Source organism: Brassica napus, chromosome A6 (genome assembly GCF_020379485.1).
Source record: "Brassica napus cultivar Da-Ae chromosome A6, Da-Ae, whole genome shotgun sequence".
In the NCBI taxonomy this organism is placed as follows: Eukaryota; Viridiplantae; Streptophyta; class Magnoliopsida; order Brassicales; family Brassicaceae; genus Brassica; species Brassica napus.
Window position 1 is genome coordinate 4,701,748 of NC_063439.1, and position 16,846 is coordinate 4,718,593.

General features: G+C 40.7%; 2 protein-coding genes and 1 long non-coding RNA gene across 3 annotated transcripts; all 3 read left to right on the plus strand.

Annotated features, from left to right (window-relative positions):
* Nucleotides 1–1,723: 1,723 nt before the first annotated feature.
* Nucleotides 1,724–3,015, plus strand: LOC125610184. The gene is made up of 2 exons (XR_007340213.1): nucleotides 1,724–2,334; nucleotides 2,488–3,015. It is a non-coding gene; the product is annotated as an uncharacterized LOC125610184 (long non-coding RNA).
* A 123-nt stretch (nucleotides 3,016–3,138) lies between these two features.
* LOC106346440 (probable phospholipid-transporting ATPase 11) lies at nucleotides 3,139–14,386 on the plus strand. Its single transcript, XM_013785769.3, has 10 exons — nucleotides 3,139–4,412; nucleotides 10,901–11,787; nucleotides 11,855–11,965; nucleotides 12,045–12,321; nucleotides 12,394–12,482; nucleotides 12,550–12,658; nucleotides 12,739–12,957; nucleotides 13,031–13,255; nucleotides 13,327–13,518; nucleotides 13,588–14,386. Exons 1-10 carry the CDS (start codon nucleotides 3,564–3,566, stop codon nucleotides 14,251–14,253), a joined length of 3,624 nt encoding a protein of 1,207 aa, XP_013641223.2. The 5' UTR covers nucleotides 3,139–3,563; the 3' UTR covers nucleotides 14,254–14,386.
* A 639-nt stretch (nucleotides 14,387–15,025) lies between these two features.
* Nucleotides 15,026–16,844, plus strand: BNAA06G07530D (E3 ubiquitin-protein ligase AIRP2). Its single transcript, XM_013785775.3, has 5 exons — nucleotides 15,026–15,376; nucleotides 15,689–15,851; nucleotides 15,928–15,994; nucleotides 16,092–16,332; nucleotides 16,416–16,844. Exons 1-5 carry the CDS (start codon nucleotides 15,264–15,266, stop codon nucleotides 16,630–16,632), a joined length of 801 nt encoding a protein of 266 aa, XP_013641229.2. The 5' UTR covers nucleotides 15,026–15,263; the 3' UTR covers nucleotides 16,633–16,844.
* Nucleotides 16,845–16,846: the final 2 nt, after the last annotated feature.

Genomic DNA, 16,846 nt, shown 5'->3' on the forward strand with positions numbered 1-16,846 from the left:
CCGAACGGGTATTGAATAAGGAGAGATTGGATACCCGAACCCGAACGGATAATACCCGAACCCGAATGGATATCCGAAGATAACCGAACATATGTATAATTAACCTTATATTTTTAGTTTACATCTCGCATTTTATATAAAATATATATATTGATACTACACATACTATAAGTTCATATGATATACATACAATTACGAAAAAAATGATTTGCTACTCACTTAAAATGCATGTCAAGTTTTTTATTTAAAAAATTAACAAAAAGTTACATCCGAAATTAAAAAAAAAAAACTAAATAAATGCATTTTTAGTTTTAAAATGTTATGTCTAAATCTATCAACTATTCAATCTATTAAAAATAAAAAATTAGTTAACTGAAAGTTATATTTTTAAATATAAGAAACTTGAGAAATGAAATATTTTTTTTTTCAAAATCTAAATATCCGAACCAGATCCGAAATAACCAAATCCGAACTAAAAATACTCGAACCCGACCCGAAGTACAGAAATACCCGAACGGGTTCTACACCTCTATACCGAAATACCCGAAAATCTGAAATACCCGACCCGAACCCGAACGGGTACCCAAGGCTAAACTAAATCGATAATTATTATCTCTTAGCTATATATGGGCTTAACGAAATCAACAATAGTTTTGGGCTTGTCTACATAAGTGATTGAATTAAATAAATGAAAAAAGAAAAATTTAAAAAATCCAGCCAATAGAATTATAACGTTTTTCCTGAGAAGTTCTATATGAGTGCCACCTCAGCAAAAATCACTAAAGTGACTTCTCTTTTAATGTATAGGGCGCTTTTATAGGAAGTTATAACATGAAGAAAAAAAACATTAAGCTCATATTGACATGCTTCACTAGTCTTCTGTGTATTAACATGTAAAATTTTTGATTATCAGAATGTTTCATTTTTATTCGTGCTTTGCTGTTTTAGTCTAGTTGGATCATCTTAAACTTATGATATACTTTGATAATTTCCAACAAATGTCCTGACAAAAAGAAATATAGTGTTTTTTTGGGCAACAAAGACATATAGTTAATTCCATAAACTATTTAGCGAAAATTTTGATTAACTCTTCGGTTATACTTGAATTAATTATTTGTAATATATATATAAATATTAATTGGTTGTGTATAATTTGTGTGTGTGTGTGTGTGTTTTTGTAAATTGTCACCAGCTAGTATGCAAAATAACCTAATTATGTTTGTCGTGGAGCTTAAGTTGGGCAATGGAGCTAAATAACATACTATCTCACTTTTGTTGCCAAACAATAATATTTCTCAATTTAACTGGCAATAGACTATGAGGTGGAAATGAATTTTCACATGTGTTGCAAAGAGTACGAGAAGATAGATTAATCAGAAAATCGAAAACAGATCATAATCCTCTGGCCCAGGGATCACTGGAAACTAATTATTTAGTCTGATAAACATCTTACATTAGAGAATAAGTCAATTAAACACATCATTCATTTACTAATCACTAGTCCAATACATAATTACTCTTCCTTTTTCCAAGAACTTTTCAAAGCTGCTAAACAAGTAAACCATCTCCTCTACGGCTCCATTCACATTTGTTCCTGTATTATTAACACTTCTTCTTTTCTTTCTTAAATCATGTCTGACATCATAGTATTATTTAATTCTTCTAGAACATTGACAAACCAGGGATCTAGTAAGGAATCAGTACAATACATTAGATCTTAGAGCAACTGCAACGGTGATTTTAGATGAGTCCTTACCATTAATCCTTAGCATTATTTCAATATAATATTATTATTTTGGTTTAATTAGCTAGGGATCAATCCTTCAAGAAGGATTGGAAGGACTCAATCCTTAACACACGTGTCTCTCTCTATCTCTCCTCCCACGCTCTCTCTCTCGATCTCTCCTTGCTCCATCATCTCCCACCATGATCCTATCTCTCTCTCTCTCTCTTTACTTCATTTCTCTCACTCGGACACTGCAAATTGCCAGTCGAGATTTGTCACCGCCTGTTTTATAATTCCTCTTCTCCCTTTTCGTTTTTTCCCCGTATCAATGGATCCTACAATTCCTCTTCAATCATATTTGTGGGTTTGTTTTGGTGTTACTGCAATCATGACGTGGGTTGTTCCTTGAAGTTAGGTTGTTAAAGAAATTAGAATTTTTGCTAAGGTTTTTTTTTTTTTAAATGACTTGTTTGTGTCTGGCAGGGGAAGTGAAATGGCTCTTATCAATTTGGAAGCTCATGTGTTGCTGCTCAGTGGGGGATTCGTCGTCCTCATGTTGCAGTCAAAGCTTCTTTTTATCCAACCAGATTGGAATCTCACCATGACAAGTAAGAGTCTTTAACTTTACCATGCCTTAATTTGTTGAGATTGCTTCTTCCCATTGCATATAATTGCTGTAAAGTGTTTAGTCTTACTGCTTTGTAAAGTTTCATGTATCTGAGAGGCTAATGAAGTTGTCTTTATTTTGATATAACCTTCAGCAGTTGCATCAGCCAAATAAATTGTTTGGGAGCTTCACAGTCGAGTATGTTTTCACATGGCTCCTTGCCCTTCTTGTCACTTGTAATGGGACAGTCCCGTAATTCACATTCTCGTAGAGGAGCTCGCTTCACCGTTAGGCCTTAGGTTGAGTAAACAAAATATACTTTTGAGTTTATGTCGTGGATCCCAATAACGTCGGAACGTTACGGATGCAGTAGAAGTGAATGGAGGGATTATTGTGTCGGTGGTGAAGGAGGAAGATTGGTTTAAGAAGCAGAGGAGCCGAGTGAAAGTGATTGACTATGGCGAAGCTGTCATCATGCCTGGTCTTGTTGATGTGTAAGTTTGATCTTAAACCACATCACCAAGGACTCGGTTCTGTGTAGTTTATGCTTCCTTCTGGAACAATGGCTGCTGCTGCTGGTAATCAAATCATGTTTCAATTACTTTGAGACATGAAACATGAACTCTTTCTTTTTTTTTTGAACTTCATGAATACAAAACGCTAAGGACTCCAATTCAAGTAACACCATTGGACTTGATTCTTTTGATTAAGTCCTTAACTATTCAAAAAAAAAAACCAAATTTTTTTAATGTTTTAATAATGCTAAGGACTCTAATTAGAGTAACACCATTGCATATGCTCTTATATACAACAGCTGTAGCTGCAACAAATAACAGTAACTTCCTAATACAGAGAGATCGTAATATGGAAGCTGAATATACGGAGATCACAATAATATCTCTTAACATATAGTTTCACGGAAATCAACAGAAGCCAGTTGTTCAGCGATCTCTTGCTTCTTGTTCTCATTCTATAGCAAATAAAATACAGAAACCACTCAACAAAACAAAATGATACGTTGAAAGTCGTCGTCGAAGTTAAAAAAAAATATTTTTAAAACGAAGAAACACTCGTTCCTCTCCCTTGCTAAATCAAATGATATAATTACTCATAACAATTCGACATTGTGTCTCTCTCTCAGATTCTTTATCGTATAGTTCTAAATCTTCATTCTTTCATTCTTTTCTCTCATCAACATCCCTTTTACAGATATTTTCAGACAGAGAGACAATGGCGGGAGGTCGGATAAGGAGAAGACTACACCTAAACAACATCTACGCCTTCACATGTCGCAAATCTACATTTCAAGAAGATCACTCACAGATCGGAGGACCAGGCTTCTCTCGAGTTGTCTACTGCAACGAACCCAACTCTCCCACCGCCGAACGTCGTAGCTACGCCGGCAACTACGTCCGGTCAACGAAGTACTCTCCCGCCTCCTTCGTACCCAAATCTCTCTTCGAGCAGTTCCGCCGCGTCGCCAACTTCTACTTCCTCGTCACCGGAATCTTGTCGTTGACCCCGCTCTCTCCCTACGGCGCCGTCAGCGCTCTCTTACCCCTCGGCTTCGTCATCGCCGCGAGCATGGTCAAAGAAGGGATCGAAGACTGGGGGAGAAAACGACAGGACATCGAAGTGAACAACAGGAGAGTGAAGGTTCACGGCGGAGACGATGGGATATTCCGGGAAGAGGAGTGGAGGGAGCTTAGAGTCGGAGATATAGTGAGAGTCGAAAAGGACGAGTTTTTTCCGGCGGATCTTTTGCTTCTGTCGTCGAGCTACGAAGACTCGGTTTGCTACGTGGAGACGATGAATCTCGACGGTGAAACGAATCTGAAAGTGAAACAGGGCTTAGAGGCGACTTCGTCGCGCTTACACGAAGATTCCGATTTTAAAGAGTTTAAAGCCGTCGTGAGATGCGAAGACCCCAATGCGGATCTTTATACTTTTGTCGGAACGTTACATTTGGAAGAACAGAGGCTTCCTTTGTCTGTTCAACAGCTTCTTCTTCGGGATTCGAAGCTTAGGAACACAGAGTATGTTTATGGAGCTGTTGTCTTCACTGGACACGACACAAAGGTACAAACTTGGGCGTTCTGTATCCCGTTTGGTTTCGGTAGGGAAATAGATTTAGGAACCATTCGGTTATTAAAAAAAAAAGAATTGAGTCCAATCTGGTTCAGGTTCTTCTGATTTTTCAGATAATTTCACATAATATGGATAAGAATTCGGGGTTTTCAAGTTTTTTTTGATCGAATCATTTAAACTTAAAAGAGTTCAAATCCATCAATGGAGAATACAATAAGGCTACAAGGAGGTTTTTCAAGTTTTTTTTTTTTTTTTTTTTGTGAATACAAGGGAGAAAAACCTCCCAAGTTTAATTTATTTCAAAACAAAAACAAAAACGTACTACTCGACCACATGCCTCAACTTAGGCGGGCCTGAACCATCCTCAATCAACAAGAGACTAACTTCTACTGGAACAACATCAAAAATATGAAATCCTAACGCTAGAGAAAAAGCATAAGTAGCCAAGCCATCTGCAAGACCATTAGCTTCTCTGTAGACGTGTTTAAAGCGGACTATCCAGTCCCTAGAGATAAAGCCATAGCACAATCGTACTAGGAAGGACAAAGGATGCGTCTCTGCAATCCCTGTCTGAAAGAAACCAACCACCACAGCAGAGTCCACTTCTACCTCCACACGCCCCACTCCTTTTTGCCAAGCAATCAACAGACCATAGTAGACACCCCAAAGCTCAGCCAAAGGTGCAGAGCAACGCCCGATATTCAGACCAAAACCACAGAGCCAACTACCATTCTCATCTCTCAACACACCGCCAGCCGTAGCAAGCCCCGGATTCCCACGTGAAGCCCCATCCGTATTCACCTTAAACCATCCGGTTGGCGGCTTCTCCCACTTAATCCACCTCTCTACTCTCGTTATCCTCACCGATTCTTTCTTCGCACTGCACATATTAATTTCCTTGGCCTGTTCTTTAACAAACTGCACTCGGTCCCTACACAGTCGCTTCACACCAAAGACATTTCCACACCGCCACTTCCAAGCCCACCAAATTGCTACTGCAAAAAGAACTACCCAAGGACCCGTCTCAGTTTTAACCTCCGAGCTCGAAAGGTTATCATAAGTCCATTCAAACAGAGACTGACGAAAGAACCTTTGCCTCTTAACCCTCGGTATAATACGGTCCCATATACCTTGCATAGCTGGACAATCCCTAAGGACATGTATTATCGACTCCACACCCCCTCTACACACTTGGCAGACATTAGAAATCCCAATATGCCTTCGAAATCTCTCCTCATTTGTCATGATAGCTTGCTGAGAAACCAGCCACAAGAAAACGCGTATCCTCTCCGGTACTTTCAGCCTCCATATACAGTTATAATACTGTTCCATATCCTGTGTAAGGACATTTTCTCTTGTTAACAGTGCATAAGCTGATGCAACTGAGAAACTACCATCCCGAGTCTCTCCCCAGACCAACTTATCCTTAGCTCCTGTTACTGTGTCGAGAACCACTGATCTAAGTTCCAGCCTCTTATCCTCATCAACATACTGCCCAATAACATCAAAATTCCATCCCCTATCCGCCTGCCATAACTCATTAGCCTTGATATTCATGAGCGTGTCTGGAAGATGTCCATGCACTGAATCTACCAGAGCTTCATTATCCAACCACTTATCCGTCCAAAAGCGAATGCTTGCACCATCACCAACAACCCAAGCATAACCCTTTACGATCACCTCTAAGATTCCGAGCCCCACACTCCGCATAGTCGAAGACCATGAGCCAGTAGAAGCAAGCCAAGATAAATCTTGTAAATCACCAACGTTATACTTACAACGCAGAACTTGGGCCCAAAGGCTAGTTTTATCATTCAACAGTCTCCAACTTACCTTTGCTAGTAACGCCATATTCATCTCCTTAGCATACCTGATCCCCAAACCACCATCCTGTTTTGGTTTACATATTCGATCCCAGGCGACCAAATGCTGCTTGCGTTGTTCACTCGTGCTTCCCCATATAAAATCCTTTGATAACTTATCCAAAGCATTAAGTGTAGATACAGGTAGCTGAATATTGCTCATACTGTGAACTGGGGTAGAGGACAACACAGCTTTAGTTAAAGTAATCCTACCAGCCCGGCTCAACATCTTCCCTTTCCACCCTGCTAACCGCGAGGAGACTCTCCCAATAACTTCACTAAACGTATCTTTATTAATCCGTTTATGAAGGATCGGCATTCCCAAGTACTTCCCAAGATCATGTGTGGATTGAATACCACTCTCAGATGTGATACGATTACTCAAATCCAGAGCCACATTCTTGGAGAAAAAGATCTTGGACTTCTCTAAGCTCACCTTCTGGCCTGAGGCATTGCAGAACCTCTCAAGGACTCTGCGAAGCACTCTGATCTGCGCTACAGATGCCTCCGCAAACAATATCAAGTCATCAGCAAAGCAAATATGAGAGAGTTTAGGACCTCCACGCGAGAGCTGAATCGGTTTCCATATCTTCGCTCCCACCGCATCTTCAATAAGGTGGCATAGTCGCTCCATACACAGCACAAACAAATATGGGGATAAGGGATCTCCTTGTCTTAGACCCCTCGCTGGTTTAAAAGGCTCTGTCTTCTCGCCATTCCAGAGCAAGCGCATAGACGGTCCTGCAACACACTGGATGATCCAGCTTACCCATCTGTCTGACAAACCCACAGCATGCAAAGTATCTTCCAGATAGTCCCACCTAATCCGGTCATAGGCCTTTTCCAGATCTAACTTTAAGATCATCCATCCTTTTTTCCCCTGCTTGTGCCTCATCGAGTGAATCGCTTCTTGCACAACCACTATATTATCATTGATCAGTCGCCCTGGAATAAAACTCGACTGAGCCGGTCCAATCAATTTCACCATCACTTGCTTCAGTCTTCTTACCATGGCTTTTGTAATTATCTTGAAGAGAACATTACAAAGGCTAATCGGTCGGAATTGAGTAATCTTCTCTGGACTTGCTACCTTGGGAATGAGTACGATCAGAGCATCGTTAGTCTCCTGCGGTAACTGGCCCGACTCGAAGAATCCCAAAGCAAACTGTATCACTGATTCACCCACTACCTCCCAACTTCTTTGATAGAAAATGGGTTGATATCCATCCGGTCCCGGAGCTTTAAAGCTTCCCATACTTCTCACTGCCAGCTCTATATCCATCCCAGAGAACGGTCTACTCAATTCCACCTTATCCTCTCGAGAGAGACTCGGGAAGCCTTCATGCGGAAGCTTCTCAACAACAGGATCAACATTTTCCAAAGAGTAAAGGCGAGTGAAATACTGAACCGCCATACTCTCTAATTCCTCTGTATCAGAAAGCCACTTATCTTCATCATTCCTCAGAGTTTCAATACGATTCCTTCGCCGTCGAATCACCGTTGATGTGTGAAAGAACTTGGTGTTTCTATCTCCAAAAGTTACCCATTTTTCTCTTGATTTCTGAAACCACACCATTTCCTCCTGTTCGAGAATAACATCAAACTCCTTCAATAACTCCTCCTCCCTGCTCAACAATTCATCCGTCTGGTTCCTATCAATTTCCTCCTGCACTCCTTTGATCTCTTTCATGGCTTTCGCCTTCCGAACTTGAATTTCTCCAAATACCTCCTTATTCCATTTACGCAAGACAACTTGAAGATTTTTCAGAGCAGCCTTCGTGTCTATGTTCCTATTCCATGAATTCTCCAACAAATCTTTAAAACTCGGATGCTGCAACCAGGCGGCCTCGAACCGGAAAGGCCGTCTACTCGCATCCATTCTCACCGGTGGTTCAAGTCGGAGGAACAGTGGTGCATGGTCTGAAGCGAGAAACGGTAGGTGAGAAACTAACGCACTTTGCCACTTCAAACGGGTTTGAGCACAACACAACACCCTATCCAAACGCTTAGCTACAAAGGAACTCCCCTCTTTCCCTCGTTTCCACGTAAATTGATTTCCAGTAAAGCCCATATCAATAAGAGATAAATCATTAATCCACTCCCCAAAAACCAAGGAATCATCAGAGAGCTGCCCATTACCTCCTGTTCTTTCATCCAATCGAATAATTGTGTTAAAATCTCCTCCGATCACTAACGGTCCTTCAATACCTCCGATAACATCCTTTAGCTGACCCCAAAGAGGACTTCTCCTGCTCACCGACGGCGCCGCATACACCACAATGAGGTTAAGAGTTTCCTCTCCATTTACCACTGTAGCATAAATAAACTGGTCCGACGAAAGCACAACTTTTACCTCGCCAATCCCTGATCTCCATAACAACCATAGTCCCCCACTTTGACCTACTGCATCAACTCTGAAGGAATTTTCAAACCCAAGGTTCTGACAAATACTCCTCGCTCTCTCACCTCCAGCATGAGTCTCGAATATTGCTAAAATATCAGTTTTGAACTTCTTCAAGATATACCTTACCGATCTTCGAAACTTTGGTTTGTTTGCCCCCCGGCAATTCCAAAAAATGCAATTCATTAGATATTCAAATAATCCGGGTGAAATAACCGGGGAAACCTGCTATTCGAGATTCTCCCTCACCTCCAGCTCCATCTCGGAGTGCCCCAGCTTCTCAGTGCACTCTGTATGCTCAGCAGCCACCGTCGGAACCAGAGAAGTCTCCATGCCCTTCGCCTGCTCATGTTGACTCTCCTTTCCCGATACTGGGTTCTCATTGGCAAAGCACCCTCCTGAACGGCCCACATCTCCAGGTTCCACCCTCATCCTCTTCCCCGTCGACGAAAGTTCTGAATCCTGATGTGTTGGGCCGTAAACCAGACCCCTAACAGGCTTCATTTTCGCTTGAGTCTGGACTCGATTGTTAGTCTTTGTTGGCCCATTCTTCCTCCACTTTCCGTTTCCTTGATTTCCAGCAATGGGCTTTAATGGACCTGCCTCAAACACCACGAGCCCTGTTTGCGAAGAACGCTCCACATTCACATCTCGATTTTCTTTATTCCCATCTCTACTCTGTGTATCTTCACAAGGATTGACCGAATCTAAATCCTCCCTTAACCGTTCAAAACTGTTGGAAACAGTAATATTCTCCATATTTTTCTCCAGCCGAGAATCACGTCCACCAAGATTCACATTTCCTCTTTGGCCCCTAGCAGCAACTGCCACATCCATCGACCTCACCGGCTTCCAACCCGATCGCTTCACCTGAGTATAGCCATCTTCCACTTGACCTGGATGCATCTCAGCCGCAGTACTCTGAGCTCGAGGGGCACTCATCGGCTCTCTTGCTTGGGCCGACGACGGACACGTATGAATCATATGCCCATAAAGACCACAGCCCGAACAAATATTGGATAATCCCTCATATGAGACATAGAATCTTGCACCATTAACCATAATCGAACCCTTCAATGGTTTCTTAAGGTTAACCTCCACACAGACCCGTGCAAACCTTGCTCTCTCCAGGTTTGACGTGGTTGCATCTACCCTGATTGGCTTCCCCACTCCTTTAGCAATACCAAAAAGAATTGCTTTGTGATAAAAGTTAACCGGTAGATCAGAGATACGCACCCAAACTGGCGTTGTAGTGATATCATTCTTAACTGGATCAAACTCTGGGTTCCAAGCCTGAACCATAAGGTAGCTCCCAAACGCTCTCCACGGTCCTCCTGTTAAAGCATTCATGTAATCTTCCTCCTCTCCAAAACGAATCATGAAGTACTGACGGGGTAGGTCCATGACGACCATCGCTCCTTTAGGTTTCCATAATTCTTTTAGTCGCCGATGCAAAGCCATAAGCGGCACATTCCGTCCAAGAACTTTGACGATCATGCACTGCTTCCACAAATCATTCATAGCCTCCAGCACATCTGTTCCTATGGTGATCACTGGTTCCCCATCCACCCCATCAGGGAATTCGAGAGTAACCCTCTCTGCCACAAACTTCTCATCTAAAACATCCTCCGGCCTGCGCATCCCACCACCACTACTCCCTACCAACTTCCTTACCCATGAGTCAGGGATATCCGGGGGATCCCCCGGAGGCCTCCCCTGCCCTCCGGAATCATCCATCATCACATCCTGACTCGTCGCCCCTAAAACCCTAGTTTCGCTTGACATCTTCTTTCTTTTAGGAGGTTTTTCAAGTTAAGAATCAGGTAATTCGGATTGTTCAGAAAAAATGTATTATTCAGATAAAAATGTAGGACAATTAGAATGATTATGAATATTTTGGATAAAAATATATTTGGGTACTTCGGATCTTTGGGTAATTCGGTTTATAAATAGTAGTGTTAAAATATTCTGTTATTTAAAAACTAAACATAAATGATATTTTAAGATGTATAATCTGTATTTTAAAAATTCGGAGACCCATTTGATTTTCAATTCGGTTTCGATTTTCGGTTGCAAAGATATATGATCCATCAAGATATTTATGAAATTCAGTTCGGTTATGTACTATTCAGTTCTTGGTTCCGGATAAATTCCTTTAACAGCATCCACATAAACCTTGCATCGCAAGTCTCATTTTGAAGTTTCTTTGATAACAGGTGATTCAAAACTCAACTGACCCTCCATCAAAGAGAAGCAGAATCGAGAGGAAAATGGACAAGATCATTTACATGATGTTCAGCATAGTGTTTCTGATGTCTTTCATCGGATCAATCATCTTTGGAATCGAGACAAGAGAGGACAGAGGAGGAAAAACAGAGAGATGGTACTTAAAACCAGACAATGCAGAGATCTTCTTCGATCCAGAGAGAGCTCTAATGGCTGCCATCTACCATTTCCTCACCGCGGTTATGCTTTACAGCTACTTCATCCCCATCTCTCTCTACGTCTCTATCGAAATCGTTAAAGTTCTTCAGAGCATTTTCATCAACAACGACATACTTATGTACTACGAGGAGACTGATAAACCCGCGCACGCTAGAACATCGAATCTCAACGAAGAGCTTGGGATGGTGGACACGGTTCTGTCGGATAAAACGGGAACACTGACTTGCAACTCCATGGAGTTTATCAAGTGTTCTGTAGCTGGGACGGGTTACGGACGAGGTGTGACTGAAGTTGAAAGATCTATGGCTATGAGAAGCGGCGGTTCGGCTTTGGTTGATGATTTGAACGTTGTAGCGGACCGTTCTGGTCCTAAGATTAAAGGGTTTAACTTCCAGGACGAGAGGGTTATGAAAGGGAACTGGGTTAAGCAACGAGAAGCAGCGGTTTTGCAGAAGTTTTTTAGAGTGTTAGCTGTTTGTCACACGGCTATACCTGAAAGAGATGAAGCCACCGGGGCCATCTCTTACGAGGCTGAGTCTCCTGACGAAGCTGCGTTTGTTGTTGCGGCTAGAGAACTCGGGTTTGAGTTCTTTAGCCGCACGCAAAACGGGATATCAATCCGTGAGTTGGATCTTGCAACAGGGCAGAGAGTTGAAAGGTTTTTTTTTTAATATCTTTGCGGTTTCTTGGAGGTCAAGAAAATTAACATTCTTTTTTTGTTACAGGGAATATCGGATACTAAACGTTCTTGAGTTCAACAGCGCTAGGAAGAGAATGTCTGTGATCGTGCGTGATGAAGATGGGAAGCTTCTGTTACTATCTAAAGAAGCTGACAAGTAAGTTAAAATCTAGAGAGACTTTACATTTAAAAGCTTTCTTGTTGAATGAATCTGTGGAATATTTTTTTGTGTGCAGTGTAATGTTTGAAAGACTTGCAAAAGACGGGTGTAAATTCGAAGAGAAGACACGAGAGCATGTTAACGAATATGCAGATGCAGGTCTACGGACATTGATACTTGCTTACCGCGAGGTTGATGAGGAAGAGTATGTAGAATTCAGCAAGAACTTCAATGAAGCTAAGAGCTCGGTGACTGAGGATCGTGAGAGCTTAATCGATGAGATCACTGATCAAATGGAACGCGATTTGATTCTCCTTGGTGCTACTGCTGTTGAGGATAAACTTCAAAATGGGGTATGCCTTTTTTTTAATAGATTTCTCTCTTTCTTTTTATAATGTGTTTAATATTGATTGTATCTTTTTTAGGTTCCAGATTGTATAGACAAGCTTGCTCAAGCAGGGATAAAGATTTGGGTTCTAACCGGAGACAAGATGGAGACAGCAATCAATATTGGGTAAGGAACTTTTGTTTTGTTTGAATCTAAACATTGTTTCTAACATTCTTTTTTGGAACCTCTTTAGATTTGCATGTAGTTTACTTAGACAAGAGATGAAGCAGATCATCATAAATCTTGAGACGCCACATATCAAAGCATTGGAGAAAGCTGGAGAGAAAGATGTGACTGAACAGGTAATAATTTTATTGATATGTTATTTCACACAATTAAATAACACATTTTCGATAGTTTACTTAATAAGATTCTTATGTAGGCATCAAGAGAAAGCGTGGTGAAGCAAATGGAGGAAGGAAAAGCTCTAATCACAAGAGGACCAAGCGACACAGACTCTCATGAGGCATTTGCGTTGATCATTGACGGGAAGTCACTAACGTACGCCCTTGAAGATGATTTCAAGAACAAGTTTCTTGATTTAGCCACAGGATGTGCCTCTGTTATTTGCTGCAGATCATCACCCAAGCAAAAGGCATTGGTAATGTCTTTTTATGTGTTTATTGAGTTTTACTATGTTTAATTTATAGAAGATTTTTTTTTATTTTTTTTAGGTTACACGGTTGGTCAAAAGTGGAACTGGGAAGACAACTTTAGCTATTGGAGATGGAGCAAACGATGTTGGAATGCTTCAAGAAGCAGATATTGGTGTTGGAATCAGCGGTGTTGAGGGAATGCAAGCGGTTATGTCTAGCGACATAGCCATTGCTCAGTTCAGATACTTGGAGCGTCTCTTGCTCGTTCATGGTCACTGGTGTTACAGCAGAATCTCATCAATGGTACAGCTTCTTTTCTCTTATCACACATCATAGCAATTTCTCTAACTAGGGTTTGTTTTCACTTTGGGCAGATATGTTACTTCTTGTACAAGAATATCACCTTTGGTGTAACCTTGTTCTTATACGAAGCCTACACATCTTTCTCTGCTCAACCAGCATATAACGACTGGTTTCTGTCGCTTTTCAACGTCTTCTTCTCTTCGCTTCCCGTCATTGCTCTCGGTGTTTTTGATCAAGACGTCTCAGCTCGCTTCTGTTACAAGGTAGGGTTTTATAAAACCCTAAATTTCTCTGAATCGCGCGATTAAGTTTTGTTTTCTTTCTTTATTTAGTTCCCATTGCTCTACCAAGAAGGAGTTCAGAACCTTCTCTTTAGCTGGAAAAGAATCATTGGATGGATGTTCAATGGACTAATCTCGGCTCTCGCCATTTTCTTCATCTGCAAGCAATCCCAAGAACACCAACTCTACAACCCTAACGGCAAAACCGCCGGCCGGGAAATCCTCGGAGGGACAATGTACACTTGCGTAGTATGGGTGGTCAATCTCCAAATGGTTTTAGCCATAAGCTACTTCACTTGGGTCCAACACATTGTAATATGGGGATCAGTTGCTTTATGGTACATCTTCCTCATGATCTATGGAGCTATCACTCCCACCTTCTCCACAGATGCTTACAAAGTCTTCCTCGAAGCCTTAGCTCCAGCTCCATCTTACTGGCTTACCACTCTCCTTGTCATGATCTTCGCTTTGATCCCTTACTTTGTCTTCAAATCGGTTCAGATGAGATACTTCCCTGGTTACCATCAAATGATTCAGTGGATCCGGCACGAGGGTCAGTCTAACGATCCTGAGTTTGTGGAAATGGTTAGACAAAGATCAATTAGGGCGACGACGGTTGGCTCCACTGCGAGAAGAGCCGCTAGTGTACGGCGTTCCGGTAGGTTTCACGATCAGCTCAATAAGAACACCATTGCTATCTCAAGAGAAGAGAAATAGAAATGTCTCAGTGTTTGTGACTATATACTTTGTACATAGAGGTAAAATCTGGTGAAAGCTAGGTTTATATACTCCTGAGATGAAATAAATTTATATTGTGTATGTAACATTTTTGATGTATAGATTTCATTTTGTCTGATTCAAAGTAACCAAACAATTTGGTTTTTCACCAAGCTTTTTTGTTTTACTGATTTTTTTTTGTATTAATGTAATATGGACAAGAAGGCCCATTTTGAAACCCATTTAAAATTAATAGCCGAATAAAAATTAGAACCCAACCGAACCAAGAGACTGAATCCCATTAGAATTAAGAACCCAAGAACCAAGCCTATTTTTAATTAATTTTTGTTAGGACATTGACTAGGGTCTCCATTAACTAAAAGATTTTATTATTATTTTCGATTTCAAACAGTTTCGTAATATTTCTTGTCGGTTTTTGGTGTCCACCTCTAATTTAAAAGCTTACACTTTACACCATAGAATAGTTTTGAGCATTATTCAATGGTTTACTTCAGCAAATCAAGTTCTATTAGCGAGACAAGAAAATACACGCATTCTTCCACTTCGGTATTTTTGTCTATATTCGCTTTAAGTATTTAATCCCAAAGCTGTTACAAAATTGAATGAAAATGACTATTAATTATAATCAGATACGAAAAAGCCATCCCAACTCATAGTACCAAGCTTAATTAACAAGAACAATTAATTTAGTAATTAAGAAAACGAACATTTCTTATTCCAACATGATTATTTATTTAAACAAAGCAGAACTAACCGTGAACAAAAGAATCAAAAAGGCAAAAGCAAAGAGAGAGAGAGAAGAAGTGGAGACTTGTGTCCTTGCGGTGTTAAGCTTCTTTGTTTGGCCTTTTGTCCTTTAGGTTCTTGCCTTTTTCCGATCATTCAGACCAATCTCTCGCCTTTTTGGCATCTTCGTCTTTCTTATATATCTCTGTTGGGATTCTTCAATCAATTCCTCTGTTGGGATTCACAAACACACAGAGAGAGAGATGTATAATCAGTTGGCTATATCTTCTTCTTCTTCTTCATCATCATCTTCTCCTTCTTCGTACTATGAATCTTTGAAGATTTTGGAAGCTGATGTCCAACACGCAAACACTTTGTAAGTCCCTTTCTGGGTTTTGTCTCCTTTCTCCTAAAGTTTAGGACTTTACTCTCGTTTATCGTTTTGATTAGTTGAGCTACTAATTAAAAGTAGGTGAATTATTGAAACACCCAGCTGAGAGAACTTTAAGGTCATTTTCTGGGAATTTTAATAATCTCTTCTCTTCAAAGTTAGGTTATTTTAGGAAACTCCGATGAGTTCTAGTAAGTTCTAATTTCAGCAAATTGTACTAGCCTTAGCCTTTTAGTTGGAATTGTAAGATTCGTTACTGCTTATTGAGAAGTTTGAGCTTTTATGTTATGTCTTCAGGGCAGAAGCAATTCCAATGGGGAAGAACAATGTGAGGCTTCAGATGAAACTGGTTCATAGCAACTTTGCTTCGTTATTACTCTTCTTGCTTCGGTGGATGGATCTTTCTTGCTCATGTCTGCTTCCTCGCTACTTTAACCTCTTTCATGTTCTTGTCTACAAGGTTTAGTGATCTTAAATCGTCTGCCTTTGTTAGGGCTTTAGGAGTTTTCTGAAATATCTCAATTTGTCTTGTACAGGTTCATTCTGATGGACAACCTAAGCTCACCACGCACGGGAGGAAAGCAACTATCAGTGAGTTCTATGGTACGCAAAACTGTAACCGTTGCTGTATAATGTTGTAATGTTCCATGATTTCTGTTTCCAGCTTTGGTCTCCTAACGTTGTCTTGTCTTTTTGAAAGGTGTGATACTACCATCACTTCAGCTATTACACAGCAACTTAGACGAGCTGGCAAACGCAGACCTCGGGTTTGACCTTAAAAGACTCAGCAAGAAGATAACAAAAGAGGCTCGCAGCAGTAGTAGATTCAGCAACGCCGCGTTTGATCGTGAGGAAGAATGTGGAATCTGTCTAGAAACTTGCACCAAAATGGTTTTGCCTAATTGCTGTCACTCCATGTGCATCAAATGCTACCGCAACTGGTACACACACATTATTTAAAGACCTTTGTTAACTGATGAAGGAGCTTTCATTTAATCAAATCTCCTTTGATTCACATCTGCAGGAACTTGAAGTCTCAGTCATGCCCGTTCTGCCGGGGGAGCATGAAGAGAGTGAACTCAGAAGATTTGTGGGTGCTTGCTGGTGACAACGACGTGGTGGATACAAGGACGGCTTCGAGGGAAGATTTGTTCAGATTCTACCTCTACATCAATAGCCTTCCCAAGGATTACCCTGAAGCTCTCTTCTTGGTTTACTATGAGTACTCAAATCTGATTTAGAATCTGGACAAACAAGACTATGTACAGATTTTTAGAAGGTAAAAAAAATGTATTGTATAGAATGTAAAACTGTGTGTTTGGCTTTGGGATGGTTTGATGCAACATGCCAAAGCCCCTCAGCTTTTACATCCTTTATTTAAAATTAAATAACTGTGAAATGCTACCAAATAAAGCTTGAATAAGAGCAAATAATAAAGATCTCTTTTACAACAGC